Raw genomic sequence first — 20524 nt, forward strand, 5'->3', positions numbered from 1 at the left:
CATTCAGTTCATGTGTTAATGACCAAACTAACCATTGCTTTCTGTCCTCTGCAGTCCAGCCAATGGAGGCCGCACATGTGTAGGGCCGAGCTATGAGTTCCAGCTCTGCAACACTCAGGATTGCCCCAAGGACTTTGAGGATTTCAGAGAGGAGCAGTGCAGGCAGTGGGATCCGTACTTTGAGTACCAGAACACCAAGCACCACTGGCTGCCCTACGAGCATGTTGATGGTGAGCAGTGCTACTTCTTGTGCTCAGGGTGTCTCTGTGGGAGTGCTGGAGCTGGGGACTCACAGGGCTGTGGTGTGGTCACTGCCATGGCCAGGTTGGGACTTCTGGCACCAAACACTGCACGCAGAATGATTGTTCACTGTTTCTCATAACACAAGCCTGAGAACATCAAATAGAATTATCAGGTGGCAGATTTAAAACAAATTTAAAACAAACAGAAGGAAGCACTTTCCCTCACAGCACGTATTAAATGGGAATTCATTGCCACAGGGTGCTTCAGAGGCCAGAAGTTTAAAGAATGATTTAGGGAAATATTTGAAAGGTCTGTAATCCACCAAAAGCTGCTAAACACCAAAATCCTGCCGTGACCTGGAGCATCTCTGAGCTGCAGTTTTCCTTGAAGAACACACACAGGAAAGTGTTAGTTTTGTTTCGTTCTTCCATCTTCCTGCAGATGCTGTTGGGCACTGCTGGGGCCAGGCACTGCTTTGGATGGGAGCTGGGTGAGAACCAGCACGATCACTGTGGTGCTATGGCATCTTGGCAGAAATGGCCTCCGAGAACAAAAATGTTAAATTTACTGCTAACTTTTCTGCTTTAAATGCCAACAAAAGTGCAGCTAATTGGTGTGGGGCATAAAGATTGTTGCCGTGCTGTTGCTGTGCTGAAATCTTGCTTTTAACAAGCAAGAAGGCAGATGGCAGTGAGTCCTCGCTTGTTTGATAAGCAGTGCAGCCTGCTCACTGTTTTTAAACCAGGTCAGTTCACATGGAGGATGGGGCTGGCAGGGCAGGGAACAGGTGACACATCCCATGTCCCCCGGCTGCACTCAGCCCAGCACAGGTCTCAGGGAGGGGAAGGGTCACCTTAGGTGAAATCTCTCACGTTCCAGAGTGAGGATACTGCCAGCAACTGCCTTGTCATTAATTTGTCTGACTTATTCCCTGAACAGTTCTCAGGGTCCCCTCATTCTTCTCATGCCATCTTGTGCAATCTGGGATTTTCGGAGCAGCAGATGCAGCTTTGCAGCTCAATTTCATGGAATAGTTTTGCTGGCACAGGGAGAAGGGGAGGAATGCCACGGCCCAGAGTCCTTTGCTTCTGCTCAGACCTTCTCTTTGCCTCTGGAGCTGTCTGCCGCAGAGACTGCTGAAACTAATCAGCTATTTCCTATTAAATTCAATGGCTTCTGGGTCAGAAGCTGGCTCACTGATCTGAGCACTGATCACTGGTCACTGCTGGGGTTCCATATACCTGTGCCATAGCGCCTTTTGTGTTTAAAGCTGTGTTTAAAACTGCCTTTTGTGCAGGCAAGGCAAGGCTATCTGCCTTTGTGTAGATAGCACAGCCCTGACTCAGAAGCGACATAAATCGTGCACTTGACAAGCAGCTCTGCCAGGCACATGTGGTACCTTTATCTATGGTGGAGACTGGGGGAAGCGCTTAATCCCAATTAATGGCAGCTGCAAATTTCCCCTTCTCATGGAGGGAATAAAGCTTTGTGCAGAGCCACAGGCATCTGCTCAGACCTTTGGGTGTTTCCTTTTTATCTGCTGCAATGAATGTATGGTCTGCATGGGGTGAGGCACGGTGTGTGTGTGTACACATCTGTGCCTTGTGCATAGTGTGATGTTCCTAATATATGCAGATCCATTAGGTCTAATGTCAGATTTTCAATTGTCTTAAACTTAGGACTTCTCCATTATGGAGCTGCATGAAGAAAGTGAATTAGCTGTTTTAATAGTCCAGACACTGTGGTTTTTTTGTTGCTCAGCAGTAGCAAAGGTCTCTGATGTCCCAATACCCTGTGGCCATGAAGGCACCAAGAGCAATAACAAGAACTTTATTTGAAGAGGGCAGAGGCCACAGAACTGTACAAAGGGGGAATGCAACGGCCATGTGAAGATTTATTTTAATTGAACTCCTATAATTGTGGGGTCATTACTGTTCTAAATGGTGGGGAAAGTGCTCTAAGATCTGATTATGTTAAACCAGCAGAATCTGTGTTTGTTCCATCAAATAGAGGTGCCCATCTGCTGTTCTGTGCCTCAAAAAGCACAGTGCCACATCATGTTGAGTTCAGCAAACAAACCGTTAGAGCTGGCCAAGCACTGTTCTCTTTTGCAGCCAAGGAAAGGTGCCACCTGTACTGTGAATCCAAGGAAACAGGGGATGTTGTGTACATGAAGAGGATGGTCCACGATGGGACCCGCTGCTCCTACAAAGACGCTTACAGCATCTGTGTGAGGGGAGAATGCTTGGTAAGCTGTGATGCCTTGGCTCAGAGTTTAGCATTGTGTGAACAATGAAAATAGTGGCTTGAGGTTTTCTCTCCATGAATGCGTGTTTCAGTAGATATAATAACGCTTTGGGTATTAAGGAGATTTCATTAGGCTTATTGTCACAATATTGTGTGTGATATTCACAGTTGCCATCACACTGCATGTAACTCAATTCCAACAGCTCCTACCTACACAACAAAGATTTCACACAGTTTTTAAGAAGGACTATTACAATTAGCTCTCAATGAAAGCTTTTCCTGCTTAAGTTTGGTGGGGGCAGAATCCACAACATAGTCCTGCTGTAGCTCCCATGAAAAGCAGCACTAAGGTCCTGCTGATGTGCATTCTCCCCATCATTGATCAGGCTGTCTTTAAAAAATCAATAGCAGTTCTTCCAAGCTGGGATCTGCCTCAGATCATCTTTCAGCAGAGCTGGAGGCTCCGACTCAGCAAAGTGTTGCTGGAGGGTTCTGCCCTCCCCCCGATGCTTTGATTCTCCCAGAATTTAACCTTCTGCTTTAGGATAAACTGAGGCTGAAGAGCTTTTTTTTCATATTGCTGCTTTCCTTTTGCTTGAGGACTTTGAAGCACAGTAACAAAATCTAATCACCTGCCTGACAACTATGTAAGAACTGGAAGTGCAAGTGTTAAAATCTGTTTGGATACCGAACTTCCAGGAAAATACTGCAGTTTGTTCTGGGCTTTGCTATCTGAGGTGAAGACTCATTTGAATTGAAGCTTGGATAAGTAAAAGTGACTGCTTTTCTCCTTTGTGTGCAGAAAGTTGGGTGTGACAGAGTCATAGGATCCACGAAGCAGGAAGATAAGTGCGGTGTTTGTGGGGGAGATAATTCCCACTGCAAAGTGGTGAAAGGAACTTTTTCAAGAGTACCAAAGAAACAAGGTCAGTTCATTCTCTGTTTTGTCTTGGGGGATTCAGGGTGTTTTCAGTTGCTGTCTCCTGATACCTGAAGTTTCCTGAAAAATACCAAAGCGATCACAAATAATTCACAGCACCAAATCCAATCAACTCTCTGCATTTTACTTTGAGACATATCTAGGGTTTCAAAATAAGGCTGTTGTCCATTGATTATGCAAGTCTGATGATATTAGGGCCCACACTTACATAGAGGAGGTCTTCAAGCAAGCCTACGCAGTGTGCGTGGTGTGAATGGCACTCAAAGTGCAATTTAGTCTGAAGCATATGGCACATGAGGCATTTTTCTGTTGACCTCGAGCTCTTTATCCCTGCTGTACTTCATCATCCAGCACAGAAATAGGAGTGGCAGCGATGCTGGATTAGGTTCAGCTTCTGTGATGCACCCTGCTTTTAGAAAATGTTTATTTGAAACCTAAGCCAGACTCTTCCTGTTTGATGTATACTAACCAGTTATTATCTCTTTAAATACTACAATAAAGGACACATTAAGATGTTTGAGATTCCTGTTGGGGCAAGACATTTACTTATACAGGAGTCAGACGCCACCAGTCACCATCTCGGTAAGTGTGCAGCAAGTGGGACAAATTTGCAGTCAGAACATTTTTTCATCTGTTTATTTTTATCCTTGGAGCCTCACAATATGTTTGTGCATTTGTTTACCCTCTACCCTCCCACGCCACATACCTCCTTCAAGTATGTTAAATTAGGAAACTTGTTTGGCAATTGGCTTTCCCTGTTCTGTGTTCCCTGGAGTCCTAACAAGAACATCCCTGCACGTGTGAAAGTTGCTGATAGAGGAGCTGAATTGCTTTATTTTCCAACGTGCTTCTCATCCTGTTGTTCTCAGTTCCATCCAAGAACAAAGAATACATTTGCTCTTTTTCAGATCCTGCCCCACAGTTAGCAGCATTGACACAAGGCTGCCCAACCAATCACACAGCTTAGGAGTTAATGGAAATCCTCTCCTTGCAGTGCTGTGTAATTGATGAGAAGCAGTGCGTACTGGGCTGTTATTAATTGGAAGTGGATTCGCAATAAATGACCTACTAATTGCATTGCAAGTTGGTCGAATTTCTCACCAGTGAATGCCTCCTATCCTGTCCTGTGGGATGTGCACCATTGCTCACAGGGCTAGACAAGGTTCTGCATAGGATCACAGAATAGTTGGGTTGGAAAGGTTCTTAAAGTCCTTCCAGTTTCATCCCAGATCAGGACTGGTCAGGGCTCCATCCAGCCTGGTCCTGAGCACATCCAGGGACCAACAACGTCTCTGGACAGCCATCAGCTGTACCTGAACCTCCCTATCTCTTGCAACAAGGACCTCTGTGGGTTAGCCCAGTAGGCTTCCCCCCTTGGAGTGGTAATACCATGTGTGAAAGCTGAGAACCATGGAACCCCGAGCTGCCCATCAAGTTGGCTTGGGTTTGGCCATTGGGATGAGAAGCAGCTGAGAACAGGCAGACATGCTGTGGTGGTGCTGGCCTTGCTTCTGACTGGGCAGGCTACGAAAAAGAAGGAAAATCAGAACAATTGATGTTCCTGGAGCTGAGCAAGAAAGCACTGCAGTTCAGTGAAACACCTGAGAAAGCTTTTCCAAACCTGTGAGAGAAGAGAGAGAAATGCACACTGCTGTGCCCGGCCTTTTCTGCTCCTCCCACCAGGACTAGAGCAGAACAGACCCAGAGGTGAGAAGCAAACCTCCGATACTCACATTTCTTATGTTGTTTCTAGCAATTAAAAATCGTGAAACGGGAAGATTCATTTTAAGTGAAGACAACTACGTGCCAGACTCTAAAATATTTATTGACATGGGTGTGGAGTGGGAATATCGGAATGACGATAATAGAGAAACCGTGCAGACCATGGGGCCTCTGCGTAATGGAATAGTTATTCTGGTAAGTCAAATGAAAACCATCTTCCACAGAGCTCAGTGTCAGGATTACAGAGTCATAATGTGCTATAATATATTTTAGATTCCTCTTGTGAGTTAGAAGAAGACATCTGCTTCACTTATAAGACAATAGAAGATGTATTTTAATTCCTTACTTCTAATTCACCGCTGTGTACTTGAATTGTTATAACTCAGAGCAACGTATTGGGCAGTCATTTCTCCTGATTATTTCCTTCAGCTAGCCAAGAAAATGGTCCCTGTGTAAAGGCTCTCCAGCCCACTTAATGTATCTGTCATGGGAGCATTAGTTAAAAATAAAATGGTTCCTGTCAGTTCATATCCTCCCGTCCATGTTTTGAAAATATATCCTGCAAAGTCCAGTGCAGGATTCTTGTACTGCCAGGCTCAGTTTGTTAAGGCACAGCCAGTTCTGCGCTTCCAAAACCCTTGTGACTGTATTCTTTTTTTCATTGCTAAATAGCAAATGACTACCATAAGTAGGAATAGGCTGATCCAGAACCTCCCTTAAAGCAGCTGTGATGTGTTAGTCTGTACCAGCTGAACACTACAGGAGGAATGAAAATTGTTTTCAAAGGACCGCTATTCACACCTTATTTACCTTCTGTTGAATTTGTCTTGATGCAGTATTGATAGCAAAAACCTCTAAATGATTTATACTTCTACCAAGATTGAGTAACCAGCCTTACAGGATTCCCAGAAATATCATAAGAATATTTATGTTCTATCAGAAGTCAGAGCAATTTCCTTCACCTCTTTCTGTTATCGGTGCACTTGGATTTGCCTTTTCTTTTAGTGGAACTATCCATCATGGATTTAGGAGAACATTTCCTTCCTTTATGATGGGATATGGAAAAAATTTAGTGTTGTGAAGTCAGTCCAGTGCTGGCAAGAAAAAGCAGTCTAAATCAACAACAGTCTTTAATATGCAGTTTATAAACTCCGTGTCACGAGGAAAGAGATACTTTTTCATTAGGGAAAAAAAAATAAAATGTGTTGAGTGCAGCTAGAAGGTTTAAATCCCTCTGGGGGTGTTTTTAGATCTGAACCATGATGGTTGCTATTTCACATCACTTCACATAGCTTCCGATATCGGTCTTTAAATGTTTTTTCCCCTACATCTGTTTTGCTTCCTAGGTGATTCCTCATGGTGGTGCCAAGATATCTCTGACTTATAAATACATGATCCACGAGGATTCCTTGAATGTAGATAACAATAATGTTTTGGAAGTGGACTCAGTATCGTATGAATGGGCTCTGAAGAAGTGGTCCCAGTGTTCAAGACCTTGTGGAGGAGGTAAAATAATAATAATAATAAAAATTAAAAAATATCAACCCAAAACATTCAAAACTGTTTAAGAGAAAACTGAAATGGCTCTTGGGGAAGATCTGGGATGGCTCATTTCTAACTTAAACTGGAAGACTTGTCCAAGTGTGCAAGACTTGGGTGAGGATCTCGGAGGCACAGGGGTGCTGAACTTGAAGGTGAGCTGGGGCCAGACCTTCAGTGAGTCTGCCTCCTGGGCTGTGCCCCTTGCAATGTGAAGATCCCTGCTTTGGGTGTCAGATATAGGCCCTAACGATGTCCACCAGCGTGATGGGTGGGCTTCAGCCCATTAACATAGCTTGAAACCAGGTGGTGTTTTGCTGCATTATAGCCTTAGTGAAAGACAAAGGAGTTGAACTATTCTTGGTGCTAAGTCAACATGAATTCAAGCATTTATTCAGTGTGATTAGCAGGTCCTGTGCATGAACTGCCAGTCCTTAAAGTAAGAGGAGTTTCTTTCTACAGGCTTCCAGTTCACAAAATACGGCTGCCGGAGGAAGACGGACCACAAGATGGTTCATCGGAGTTACTGTGAGCTGATCCAGAAGCCGAAGCCCATTCGCAGGGTGTGCAACCTCCAGGAGTGCTCACAGCCCATGTAAGCATTGCTCGGTGCCATCTGGCAGCTGCTGGAGGTGTTGTTCCCAGCTGGCTCTTGTCAGCTGAAAGAAGGTGGCTTCAGCTTGGTCTTTGTTTTCCAACTTGATGCATGGCTGCTTTAACATAAAGGCTCTTACAAACCTCAGCATATCATTGCAGAGACCCAGGGCTGTGAGTATTCTGCTAGCAGAAATGCCATTTCTGGGGCTGCTGGTTCCTATTTCTTCTGAGATAAATTGGATTAGAGAAAAGGGCAGTTTTGATCCAGATGTTTGTGTTCACGCCATCTTGAGGTAATAAAAAATAGACATAAATTCAGTTTATACCAGTTGATTTTATGCAGTGAGAATTAATTATGTAAGAACAAATTTATAGAGTGCTACGTAAGAAAACCAATGTCATACATCCCACCAAGCCCAAATCTTCCTTAAGCTGACAGCATGTTTTCAGACACACAGACAGGGAAAAAATATTTGCCCTGGTTGATTTCTCTGTCTGTTCTCTTACTGCAAGGTACACTGGTACGCCTGGTGTACCTGCAGTTGTTACGAATATCCTTATTCACAGATTTCATGTGCTTTTTGACTGGCAGCAGGTTGTCCTGTTATATGTGGGATTCGTATTCCTCTTGTTGCTACTGCGACAAGGAAGGAGTGTGTTGATCTCAGCTTTTACCTCTGGGGACTCAGTCTGGATGCCAGGAAGCACAGCAAACAAGTAGAACGTATCACTCAATATTTCCTAACTTCCTTTCAAAATAGATTTAAAGAGGAGAAAAGCCAAGAAACTATACCCCATAAACTCAGCATGGGTCAGGGTTTAACATTGCTTCTTTGGAACTTGAAGTAATGACCTAACAACCGTATCTCAGTCTCCCTGGAAAGGACTGTACTCTTAGTTCAGATACAAATATAATTGGACCCAGGAACCACAAAGACTCGATGGGATCCCAAATTATACTTGGATTCCTGAATGTTTCTGTCACCTGTTTCCACAGAATGGCATTGAAGCATTTCGCACACAGGAGAGGCAATTAAGACACTTTAGGAAGGTCTGCAACACGCAGAATCACACTAATATGCTGCTTTTTCACTACTAATGGGAAAAAAAGAAATATCTTTGACTCAGAAATCATCTTAGAATTCATGCTTTGGGCTCACAGCTGTCTCCTGCCTCCACAGCTGGTGAAATTTCCGTTGGTTACAAGGAGAAAGTTGGATTAAATTGCCACTTCACTTTTTTGCTTAACTTGGTAATTTCATGCATTTCGTTGTGCCTGTGCTGTTTTTATATGTATAAACCTGGGATTTTATGAATTCTTTAGGACAGTCTCTTCAAACTCAGCATGTCTCTCCATACTATGTACATCTTTAATGAAGTTTATCCCATGGATCCTGTTTACATTGAACAGTATTTCCATCTTGTGGGTATCTGCATTCTGTAAATATTTACAGGATGCTGTACATCTTCCTCTGCTTGATTATAACAAAGCCTTCAGTCTGTTTCCTGAATTTCCTCCAGTCCCTCTCTGTCCTTGTTTTTCCTCTCTAAATTCCAGACAATATGCAGCTGTAATTCTTAAGCCCGTTTTGATGATCAGTGAATTGTTCATCTATACCACATTGTGAACCATAGGTGATGTTTTCCAGTGTCTGAATTGATAAATGATTATTGAACTCCTTTCTCCAAATCAGACATTTCTGATGCTGGCATTCCCTCCCATGGGTCCCTATGGGAAGCCAGCATAGGATGGCTGGTGTGCAGCTCGTGTCATTGCCAGGAGCTGGGGGCTCAGCAGCACCCTTGGGTTGGCTGCTTCTGTCATAAAAATCCAGTCTCATTTGTTACATGCGGTCTTGGAGGGGCCTGCTTAAAATGAAAGTAAATGAAGCAAAGCAAGAGTGATGCTTATCTCAGAGGTAAACCAACAGAGGCTTTGTCTGCACTGTGGTACTTCAGCTTTCATTTTACAGATGCTCACAGGGATCATCTGACATAATTATAGTAGTGTCTGACTGCCATGCTGTCACAATCGTAAAGCATCTTACAGTGATAATACATAAAACTGTATGCAAGAAAAGGAAACAAGGGGAAAATGATAAGGACTTACTGCTAGAGAGCACTATGTAGCCATGCCCAAACTCCAGCCTTACCGATATAACATCAAAACTGGAGAAATATTCTACCAGGTGCCCTTAAGGCTAAAAAGCTCTTGTCGAGTTGGATCTAATTTCAGCATGAATGTGATATTTTAAACTGGTGACTCAGTCCTACAAAGCTGAAATTTCACAGTGGGTAAATTCAAAGCTCTGGCTCCTTTGGGTTCTTTTAATGCTTCCTTACTTTTCCTTTCCAAAAACAGGCTGTGCCATTCTCTGCTGGAAATTAAACAATATTGAATTTGTACTTGGGAAGAAGAATTTTGTATGATTGGAAGGAAGGCAAAATATTGTGAGGTTAAAGGTTTTGTGTGTACAGCAAAACACATTTCTTTCAGTTCGGTCCAATGGGATTAATGTATTTTCAGACTTAGTATGGGAGGCCATTTATATTCAATCTGAGACCATTTAGGCTTCTTTTACATTAAAAAAAAAAAATGCAAATTCCATCATATATGAATTTTTTCAAGGCATTTGATGGCTTAATCTGCTGTAACATTTAATCCAAGGTGATGGAATGTAGTTGGTAAATTAATCTGTTACGGTTTGGTGTTAAACGGCTTTGACTGCAGTATAAAAGTTCTCTTTCCCCTCCCCCAGATGGGTTACAGGAGAATGGGAGCCTTGCAGCAAAAGCTGTGGGAAAACGGGATACCAGGTGCGATCTGTGCGATGCATCCAACCCCTGCACGACAACACAAACCGCTCCGTTCACACCAAGTACTGCAACAACGACCGGCCGGAGGGCAGGAGGCCTTGCAACAGGGAGCTTTGTCCAGCACAGTGGAGAATAGGACCCTGGTCACAGGTCAGTCTCTTCTTGGGTGTCTCAAGCAGTTAATTTCTTCTGAAGCAGAGGAAATTGTTGTTTCTTCTGTGCTTTCTATTCAAGTGCTTTAAGATGATAAATTAACGCCTATACAGAGGGTCTATGGCTTCCTCTGCTGCTAATGCCACAGAAAGCCACATGGTGGCATGCCACAAAAATCAGTGGCACTCCCTCTTGTGTAGTTACTGAACGTACTGTGCTGGTTCGAACAACGCGTCACATTGACTCAAATCAGGTGCAGTGGCTTAAAATTTAAAAAATAACTTCTAATCCGTTGTTTTGAAAGGCTGAATTGGGGTCTAACCTGATGCACATCCTTTCAGTGCTCCGTCAGCTGTGGCAATGGCACTCAGGATCGCCCAGTCCTGTGCCGAACCAGGGACAACAACATTGGCCTTTGCAAAGAAGCTAAACCAGAGAACGTAAGGATTTGCAGACTACCTCCATGTCCAAGTAAGCACTTGACTTCTCTGGCTTTTCTGCTTTCTCAGCTTTTTCTGCTGTTTGTAAATGACAGCTGTGAGATTGCTTTGTATGCCCCTGTTAGTAAATAATTCATTTTTCCTTGTTCCTGATGTATTCATTGAGGTAGCTCTTGATTAAGGACTAAGCAGCCAATTACGATCTCCACTACACAGGTTTTAAGTAGACGGTGTAACTAGACTAAACTGGATGTATCTTAGGAGGCAGTTAATGGTGCTGTGAGAAGTGCTGCTGGAATACTGTCCTTTGGGCTGCAATCTGTGTTCATTGTCAGGTATTAGGCACAAGTTGAGCAAACTGAAAGAACAACCCCCTGCCCCAAACCACACAGCCCGGCCATCATCCTTTAGCTCCTTTGCTACCTGAGCCTCCTAGTTTATCGGCCTGTGACAGGTCAGCTACTTAGTGCTAATATATACTGTGTTGTATCTTTTTTTCCTCTGTTCTAGGAAACATTTCTGATCCTTCAAAGAAAACCTACATGATACAATGGCTGTCGAGACCTGATCCAGACTACCCTATCCAGAAAATATCTTCAAGTAAAAGACCCATTTATAACTCTGCCTTTGCCCTTAAATGCATGCCACATCGAATGTGGACTTTGCCTTTTGCTCTTTTCTTCTCTCTATGCGGAAAATTCCCTTGACTTGGCCAAGTTTAAATCTTGGGCTGAATCTTTTTTTCACACCAGGCACTTGGTGCTCGGTGTCTTTCTTCTCTGGAGCTTGTGTAGCACTGGTGGTGGAGGTCTTGAAGTGTTGGATGTGTGAAGTTGGATCTCCAAGGTATGTTGCAGTCCTCTGAAGGGGAGCTGGGATCAGTTTGCTTGTTGCTTGGTGATGGTGAAAAAAGGCTCTTACTGGTTCATGATGTTCAGTTTGATAGCAAAACTGAGAACTTATTGTGAATGTGATCACATCACAATAATGACACCTTGTAGTGCTAAAGTTCTCCTTTGTCCGAAGACCCTAAATCTCATAACTCTGTAGTTTCAGTTTTCTGACAGGGTAGCCTGTTGAATGAAAGAATTTATCCATTCCATTTTCCTTTGTGGTGCCATTGCTTTATTCACCTTTGCTGCTCCTTTTTTATTCCCTTCCCCAACATTTGTGTTTGTGGCCTGTGGGTGCTGGTCCCTGGAACCAGGCGCTTGGATTCTGCTGGTACCGGAGTGCTGCTGTGATGCTCTCGCTGACCTCCTGTTGGTGGTTTGACATGTTTTTTCCTCATGGAAAGCTGCATACGTTTTCCATCACGCAATTTTTGCTGGTTTTGTTTACTTACACTTTAGAAAGTAAAATGAAGCGAAACAGGCACGGTCCATGTTGGAGGTTGCGTGGTGTTGGTTTTGTTTGCCTGGGGGAGGCAGTAGGACATCTTCATTGGCTCTGACATTTCCAGCTGCTCAGCAAGGAGCTATTTATACTCATTACTTCTGTGGTCTTTTTTCACCACGTGCATGTCTGATGTGAGTGGTGCGGCTGTGTGTGCGCGTGCGTGTGTGCTCTATAGACGTGTCAACTGGCAAACATAACAGTGTGAACTACGACAGAATTACCTCAATTTTTATTGCTTTTTTCTTTTGCTTAGAAGAATTTTAGAAAAAAATGCCTTAATGTTGAAATGTAAATGGCATTAATTTACCAGATCCAGCTTTAAATATAAACAGATGATCTTGAGTTGATATGGAGGGTTTTTACTTGAATGATAACTACTAGGAGGCAGTAAATTTAACCCGAGGTTAATTTGCACAGTGCATATCCATACCTTCATGGAGACAGGACTGTTACCTGACTTACTGAGATTTAAGTGGCATTGTTGCTTCATTGTCCGTGTTTGTATTGAAGATTTGGAATCCAAAACTCATAATACTGTTCGTGACAGTCAGTAATAATAGTGGAAGCGTATCAACTTTCAGTCTGCAGTCGTGGAGCAAATTGCTGCCGTATTGCATTGATCATGCTCGTTAGAAAAGTGGCGTTTCTGAATCTTTGGATCTTCAACAGCGTAGCACTTCCAACTTGTCATTATCATGTGATCACATACTTAAATTTTGCTGTTAATATGATAATTTCTTGAAACATGTTAAAAATTTACATGACAAGGTGAAAAAGCAAAGACACGTATCTGGCACTGAATACTGTTATGTAAAATAATTTGGTGTTTAACTGTATAAATATATTCATGACTGTTACCTTTAAATAGACAATGTTTAGTGATGTTTCAAGAGATGGATGGCTATAGAGAGTGGTGCAATAAGGTATCTGGGCATTGTGCACTATGTCTATATGCACTTTGGTTTATCAGGGATATTTTATTAGTGTTTTGTATGTATTTAACATAATATTAAAGATGTGCCAATTCAGTTTGCTTTTCAATATTTTTTATGAGACTAATGTGTACCAAAGTGACTGTGAAACTGATTTATTTTTTTCCTACTGATGTTTTGGAGAAATACTCCCAGTCTGTCATGCATACTGCAAGTAAAAATAAATAAAAGTTCAGCAAACCCAGATATTCTGGTTTGGACAGTGAATGACAATTTCATTCTAACAGTCATAAGATACAAAGATTATTTATGTAAGTTATCAGATGTCACTAAACATATTGAGTAATGCAGTTGCGTGCATTTCTTTCATGCATGCTTGTATGAGAGCGATGTGACACAAGGCAGAATGTTCAAAGGGAACTCTACACAGTACCTATACTATATGTAAAGCTGTACAGGCGTGTGCAGCCCTTTGTGCAGAGTTGTGCCTGCCCATAGCAGCTCTTCTAGTTCTTAAAGGCTGGAAACATGTTTGAAAAGATGTCAACGGGTTTGAAAACGCATCCAAAAACAAAGTGCTATTCTTAGGTTCCTAAGCAAGATGTAGTTTTTTTTCCCTATTCAGTTTAGTGTTTGAAAACTGTGAATTGATGCATTTGAAAATAGGAATGAGTGTTGTTTTTCTTACAGCAAACACAACAATTGGGGTATAAATACAGTACAAGAAAGGTATTTTCATCCTTCTCTGTTAGGAGTAGAATTTTTAAAGCAGCAGCAATAATTATTAGTTTATTTTAGACTGATATGTTTGCCAATTAAACACCTATAATGCCCTATTTTGTTAAGTGAGGATGAGTGAAGAGGCGGCGCCTAGACTTTCGGGGTTCACTTTGGTATTTCTGCATCTGCTCTGGTTCTCTACTTTGCTGTAAGGTTGCTGGCAGGGTAAGTCAGTACTCCTAGCAGGATGGTAAAATGGTAGTTCCAGAAATGTGCTGAGCAACCACATGTGCTCTGAATAAAGGCAAGTAATTGCAGTTACTCATCTTTTACTGTAAGAGTTGGTAGAGATTCAGTAAGAGCAGGGGGAGAAGCAGATTTCATGTCTCAGCACTGTGGTCACAGAGAACATACTTGCTTATTGATGGTGCCAAGCGTTGGTCTGGCTGGCTTTCTCCTTAGCACTGTCCTCTCCTATGAGCACTTTGGTTCCTCTTTCTTTCCACCTGGGCTGTGTGCTGGGATTTTCCTTCCCTGCAGTTCCAGTAGTCCCTGGCTCTATCTCCTCACCCTTGAGGCACAGGAGGTACAGAGCTTGTCTGTAGGATGGAGCACAGCGAGCTTTCTTGACGTGGAGCCTGCTCACCCCTTGCCATCTGTCCTCTAGCAACCCACCCAGTCCTCATATCCTCTGAGCAGAAATCACATCTCTGAGTGGACTTTTATTGGGGGTCTTAATATAAAATAGTATGATCTCTTTCCCTTTAACTCCTTAACCTACAGCATGCCACCTGCAGTTCAGTAGGAGCAGGTCTGGCATGAAACCTGTACTGTAATGTAACGCAGATGGTGGTAGTAGTTGCTGACATCTTAGGACCTGTCGATTATCATTCTTTCCCTTTTATTATGTTTCATTTTTCACTCAGAGACACAAAAATAAGAGCTTTTTACCGAGTCTCCCAGTTGCCAATGGACTGGCTTGGCTCCATCCCACTGGAGTTTGTTGGCAGCTCCTATCTAGGAAGAGGAGGAAAATGTTATTCTAAATACCCCAGTTCTTTTTCAAGCATGGGACACACTCAGGCAATGCTGCCATCGGTCTTCAGGGTAGCACTTGCAGAATACAAAGCCAAAAATTAGCACTCAGGTCTGTGTTGTGGATGGAGCCAGTGCACAGAGTTCAAATCAGGTTTTGCTTCCCTGCAAGCGAGTGGGGCTTTAGGTTTAGCATCAAGTCTGCTTTTGCTGACAGGAGGCTCATTTGCCTGTTTCCCACCTCACGTTAAATACCAAACTCTCAGCCCACTGCCAAAGCTTCAGCTGTGTTTCTTTTACCAATTAATGTGAAGAAGCTCTTTATTTATCTGTTCCCTTTTTCTCTTTCAGAAGATCATTGTCAAGGAGACAAGTCAATGTTTTGCCGTATGGAAGTGCTCTCTCGGTACTGTTCAATTCCCGGTTACAATAAGCTCTGCTGCAAGTCATGTAATACTTACAACAACATAACAGAGGAAGGCAATGCAACAGATTCGAATGCAAATAAGAATAATGTTATTGAGGAGGAGCTCCTGACAACCCTCAGCCCTCTCACGGGAGTTTCCACCACACAACCTGCCACCACCAAACCTCCTCCTCCTGTTTCCAAACCCCATGTGCCTCCTTCCAATGCCACCGAGCACCCTGAAATTAACGCGGTGGACGTGCCCTATAAGATCGATGGGCTGGATAACGAAGTGTCACAGCACAACATCATCACACAGAGGAGGATACCTTACGAAAGGACGAGGAATCAAAGGATCCAGGAGCTGATTGCTGAGAAAAGGAAAAAAGAGACTCTCAGAAAAATAAACTAAAATGGAAATACGGCACAAACAACGTTTTTCTCTTATAGAGATGATACCATCATTGTAGTATTGCCCATGTCATAGAGACTGAAAATGGGGAAAAATCAAAGTGGTGCTATGGCAGAGATGCCAAAGTCTAAAGCCTACTATAAATGGAAAGGACAGATTGTTTTGTGAGTGCTGATCTGAACACTTTGACGGCTGGGTTTCCAGGGTACAGTGGAGTGTTAATGCAATATCATGACAGCATTTCACTGAATCCAAACAAACCTTAATACCTAGGCCATGTCAGCAGGTTTTTTGTTTATGGGCTCCTTTAAGTCTTCTGTGGCTGCATGAAACTTCCTGGGAGCAGTAATGCAAGTTACATTTAGGATGGAGGAAAATGGTCCCGAGATGTTAAGAACCCCTTTAATCCTGACAAGCAGGCGGTCAGCAATCCTGTGATGCTTCCATGCATTGCGTAGAGCCAGGCACTAACCCAGCCCCAGTTCAGGAAGATGCTTAAGGACGAGCCAGACCACGCTTGGCTGCCTTCAGCAAAGCTGCAGCTGGGCACGTACTTACGTAGCTTTCCTAACCAGGGCTGTGTAAGAAAATATATAGAAAATTCTGTAGCCATATATTTATGTGTAAATTAAAAACTGGCAACCAGTAGCTTACATGTTTCCATAGACATTTCAAAGGATTCTCCTAAAAGTTTGAACATACATGCAAGTTGTTTTATATTAGGGCAGGTCCAGCCAACTTGGACTGGTGACAGCCCAGTCTTTGTGTTTACAGGTATCCATTCATATCACACAACAGCCTCAGTGATCTTTGTTGGTTGGTGCTTTTTTTGTTACCTGAGTTTTTTCTACCCACGTGCTGTTTATGTTAAAGATGACTGGATTCCTGTTGCCTTTTCTTCGGTGCTTTACTAGGAAAACACGGTGTTGTTTTTTTTTTCTCTCCCTTAGGACAAGGTTATTTTTGAGGAAATAATTTTTTAATTCTCTTCCTTTCCCTCAGACAGCTTTATTAGCACAGAAGTGAGCAGCTGTTCCCTGTGCCCTACATCTAGATGTTCATGCACATGTATGCAGTACCGTGTCTGTTGGAAACGTTGAGATGTGGAACCTGGGAACCCTTTGAGTACTTCCTTTCCCCTCAGGGTCATCATAGATTTCATCAGTCATTCCAGATTCCTGGTTGGAGATCAGGAGACAAATTCAGATCAGTTGTTTGGTTTTGGGATTGCTCTGGGTGGTGGGGAGATCAGTGCAAGCCATCTAACGTCAGAATTATTTCTGCCATCCCGACAGTGTAGCAAGGAATGAAATCAGGCACTGAAGGCTCCGTGCAGAGTCTGTGGAGTGCAGAAGTAGGTGCGGGTTTTAGCTGGTCTGTGGAAGTAGGTGAGGAAATGGTCCTTTCTCCCCAGCCCTGGGCTCTCCTGGTAACAGCAGCATGCACTGCTGCCCTTCCCTCTGCAGGGGGCAGCTCGGCTTTTCTTATATCCCCTAGCTCTTCCCTTCATTTCCTATTTGCTGGCCAGCCTCCCGCAGAGCCCCAGCTTCCCCCAAATCCTTCTTTTACCAATCTGCCCTGCTTCAGATTTTCCAGTCTGAGAATAAGACCTCATCCTCCAGCTATCACAGCAACTGCAGCTGCTCAAGGTTTGAAGCAAAGGAAGCTCTAAGCCTCTACACAGCCACGTGGACATCGGACACATCAGATTTCCAACAGCTCTACTGCTGCTGAAGAACTTCAGAGTCACTGCACATGTTGCAGCCCTGCCTGGGGCAGCCCTCCTGCATCCAACCACCATGGTTGAATGTGCTGGAAAAGAGTCAAGAAAAAGCAGTTTTTGCATCACCGATTGTCAGCAGGAGCCTTAGAAAACCGAGAGGCTGATTTAGGAAAAGAGCCTGGTGGAAGGATCCGAAGTACAGAAGGGAAGTTTTCAGCAGGTGTAACATTGAGTCCTTTCATATGAGAACTGTTGGTGCACTCAGGTGAGTGCTGAAGAGCAGCTCAGGTGGTGCAGAGGTGAGAGTTACACAGAAGGACACAACAGCTGGGAAGCACAGCAGGGCTGATGTGATCCTTCCTGCCATGTGCCCAGGAGGAGCACACCGTAGTTGGGCTGATGGCTGGAAGCCATAGTGAGTATTTCTCACATTTCAAATTTCCTTTACACAGATACAGTTGAACTCATCTCTTCCCCTTTGTGTTGTTATCCTGCTTTTAGGTCCATGGAAGATTCAAAACAAAACAACAACAAACCCAGGCTTTGTCATAGCCTAGAAGCACATCCAAGCATACGATAAGCTTTGGAAAGAGTCCTATCAGACCCAAGGATGGAGAAGCGTTGGGGCTTGGACTTATGCAGGAGGGGGGAGGGAGGAGTTTGCTCCCTGCTTGGGGCCTGTTTTTTTCTCTGTGATTTTGTGGAGATCCATGTTGCCAGCCTACAAAAGCCTGAGGTAATGCACCTCATAGCTTCTGGTCTTCCTTAGCATCAGGAATAGGCATAGTCAGCCAGGCAGTGTGACGATATGTCACATTGGGAAGCACCCACAGCTCAGATGCTGCCTTACAAGAAGCCTCCTCCCTCCAAAGGGCTTTCCAGTTGCATCCCAGTAGCAAGCAGGGCAGGAATTTACTTGGTGCAATTCAGGTGACTTTTCTGCAAAGGCACCGAGGACTTAGAAAGATGATTCAAATTCAGGAACTTGACTGCTTTGCCTTTCTGTTCTCTTTTCTGTTCAGTTCTGTTCTTCCAGGGGCAATTTTGCAGATAAAGTGGAAGCTTTGGCTGTGCTTTGGATGGGGAGCAGCTTCCCAGAAAGCTGGTGCAGTGCTGTGCTCCACCTGCTGCTCGCTGGGACTCCACACAGTGCCCATTGCCACCTGCATGCAGGAAGGTCTTGCTCTTCTTTCAATCTCACTTTTTTATTCCTTGCTATTTGTAATTCTGTTCAATAATTCTAGAAAATGAATTGTCTAGCTGCTATTTGGGGAATGCTGAACTGACCTTTGTAGGAGCAGCTTCAGTCTAGATTGCCCAGACACAGGCTGGCCCATCTCCTGGAGCAGGAGCACCAGCGGAAAGAGAAGGAAAAAAATCTCCATACTGGGAAAGATGCCCTCATTTGAAGCTGGCGTGCACATCTCTGAAGATGTTTTTCAGCAGTTCCCTATGATGGCAGTTTCCTAAGAACACGTACCACACTTGTACTGGAAAGCAAAGCTCAGAGCTCTTTTGAGAAAGAAAAAGCAGCAGGTGCCAGTAGGTTGGGTAACCTGGGACTGGTTCCTTGTCACACAGTGGAAATTTTGGTCATTTATTGGTTGGTTGAACTTTGACAACTGCCTCCTCTTTTCCATAATGCTGTGACTGGGAAAGAGCATCATCAGCTTATGACACCTTCCACCATTCTGTTGCCCGAGTACAGTGTTTTGATACACAATGAGCAAATGAGTATTTTAACTTAACCCATTCCCCAGAAACTAAAGAGATCAAATGTAAAGTAAACCGATGTAAATTCCTGCAGACTGCCTCAGAGCTCTGAGAGCTACAGCAAATGTACCCCCTTTGAGCAACACAATTTCTGATACCCGTTTGCCAAACCACACGGCGCACAACTCTCTAAGATACCGTTTTTCTCCTCGTTTAAGCTTAAAATCCAAGTGTCACCTCCTCACACACACACAAAGCAATAACCTCAAACCAGTTCTGCTTTCTTTGGTTCCAATCTACTGCCATTTTCCCACCAATGTTCCTTTACAGATTCCTGTAACCTATTACGAACGCATCACTTTTTGTATCCGTATATCCGTTCAGTATGTAGAATCTCACAACACCTCCATAGAATGCTTTCAGATATTTTGAGAATTGTACGAATGGTGCTTTTCTGGTACTCAAAGGGTTTTATGTTTTATTTTAGTACGTAACACATTTAATGTCGTATTTACTCACCTACAATGCAGTATTAGCTATGTTCATCTGAGTATCTGTATGCAACTTCCATTCACTTACATATACCTTAACAGAAAATTGCAGTAAGTAGCCTTTTCTTGTATATTAAAAGTGTATATACAAATTAGAATCTCTAATTTTATAATTTATTAAATGCAGATGTCTGTGTTCTTTTGCAAAGCGTTTGACTTTTCCCTGTGCTTTTTGTTACTGAAGTTACATTGTGCAAAGATGCTGGGGAGGAAGAAACAGCATCTTTAGACCCAAAAGTGATTCAGTTTGTAAGACTTTACCTTGATGAATATTATGAAGCCCAAAACTGCATGGAAATCAATCAAACATACTTATAGCTGCTTGAGGCTCTCATCCTTTGCATACTGCTGACATCCATTCTGGTCCATGTATCATCTTCTTAACCGCAGTTACCCAGACTTCCACTTGGGACTGATGAGCCAATTTTGCTTTGCAAGTCCTGTTGATAAAATAATTACTCCCTTCCATGAAGTGCTTTTGCATGAACCTTCCTGCCCTATCCTGCGTGCTCGTAGCCAGGTTTCTTTTAAGTGTAATTGAATCCCTTCCATCTAATTGAACTTCATTGCTCGAGGATTTGAAAGATCCCTACTTGCCTTGATTATCCTGTTAGCACCATGCAGTGCACTGAAGCCCAGCATCCATAACCAGGTGAAAAGGCATTTTATTTATTTAAATGTTCTGGTAAAAGAGCAGACCAGACAAAACACGGATTTCATTTCATGTGACAATTCATATAGCATCTAATGTACGACTGTGGCAAGTGTTATATTTAATTGGGTTTGGATGCAGGAATATTGCTCACAGGTAGCTGTTAGTTTGAAAAAAGGTGTGTAAAAATGAGCTTCCTCTAGAAGAAGGTAGACTTTAATTATTTTAATAGCAACCCCAAGGTTTGGAGAGCCACAGCCCAAACACGAGGCACCCAGTGGGTC

At 43.3% G+C, this 20524-nt stretch overlaps 1 protein-coding gene across 1 annotated transcript in view; it reads left to right on the top strand.

The window, feature by feature from the left end:
* The window catches only part of ADAMTS2 (ADAM metallopeptidase with thrombospondin type 1 motif 2), a 172254-nt gene extending 152518 nt beyond the window's left edge, over positions 1 to 19736 (top strand). The window contains exons 12-22 of the mRNA XM_015875604.3: positions 55 to 230; positions 2358 to 2491; positions 3293 to 3416; positions 3932 to 4012; positions 5184 to 5347; positions 6499 to 6658; positions 7154 to 7286; positions 10048 to 10255; positions 10600 to 10729; positions 11209 to 11298; positions 15135 to 19736. Of these exons, the coding sequence (XP_015731090.3) occupies positions 55 to 230; positions 2358 to 2491; positions 3293 to 3416; positions 3932 to 4012; positions 5184 to 5347; positions 6499 to 6658; positions 7154 to 7286; positions 10048 to 10255; positions 10600 to 10729; positions 11209 to 11298; positions 15135 to 15601 (1867 nt within the window). The 3' untranslated portion in view covers positions 15602 to 19736. The remainder of the gene's footprint in view (positions 1 to 54; positions 231 to 2357; positions 2492 to 3292; positions 3417 to 3931; positions 4013 to 5183; positions 5348 to 6498; positions 6659 to 7153; positions 7287 to 10047; positions 10256 to 10599; positions 10730 to 11208; positions 11299 to 15134) is intronic.
* The last annotated feature ends 788 nt before the right edge of the window (positions 19737 to 20524 follow it).

This window comes from Coturnix japonica, unplaced genomic scaffold (genome assembly GCF_054131305.1).
Source record: "Coturnix japonica strain WE unplaced genomic scaffold, WE-NBRP24 Scf048, whole genome shotgun sequence".
NCBI lineage: Eukaryota > Metazoa > Chordata > Aves > Galliformes > Phasianidae > Coturnix > Coturnix japonica.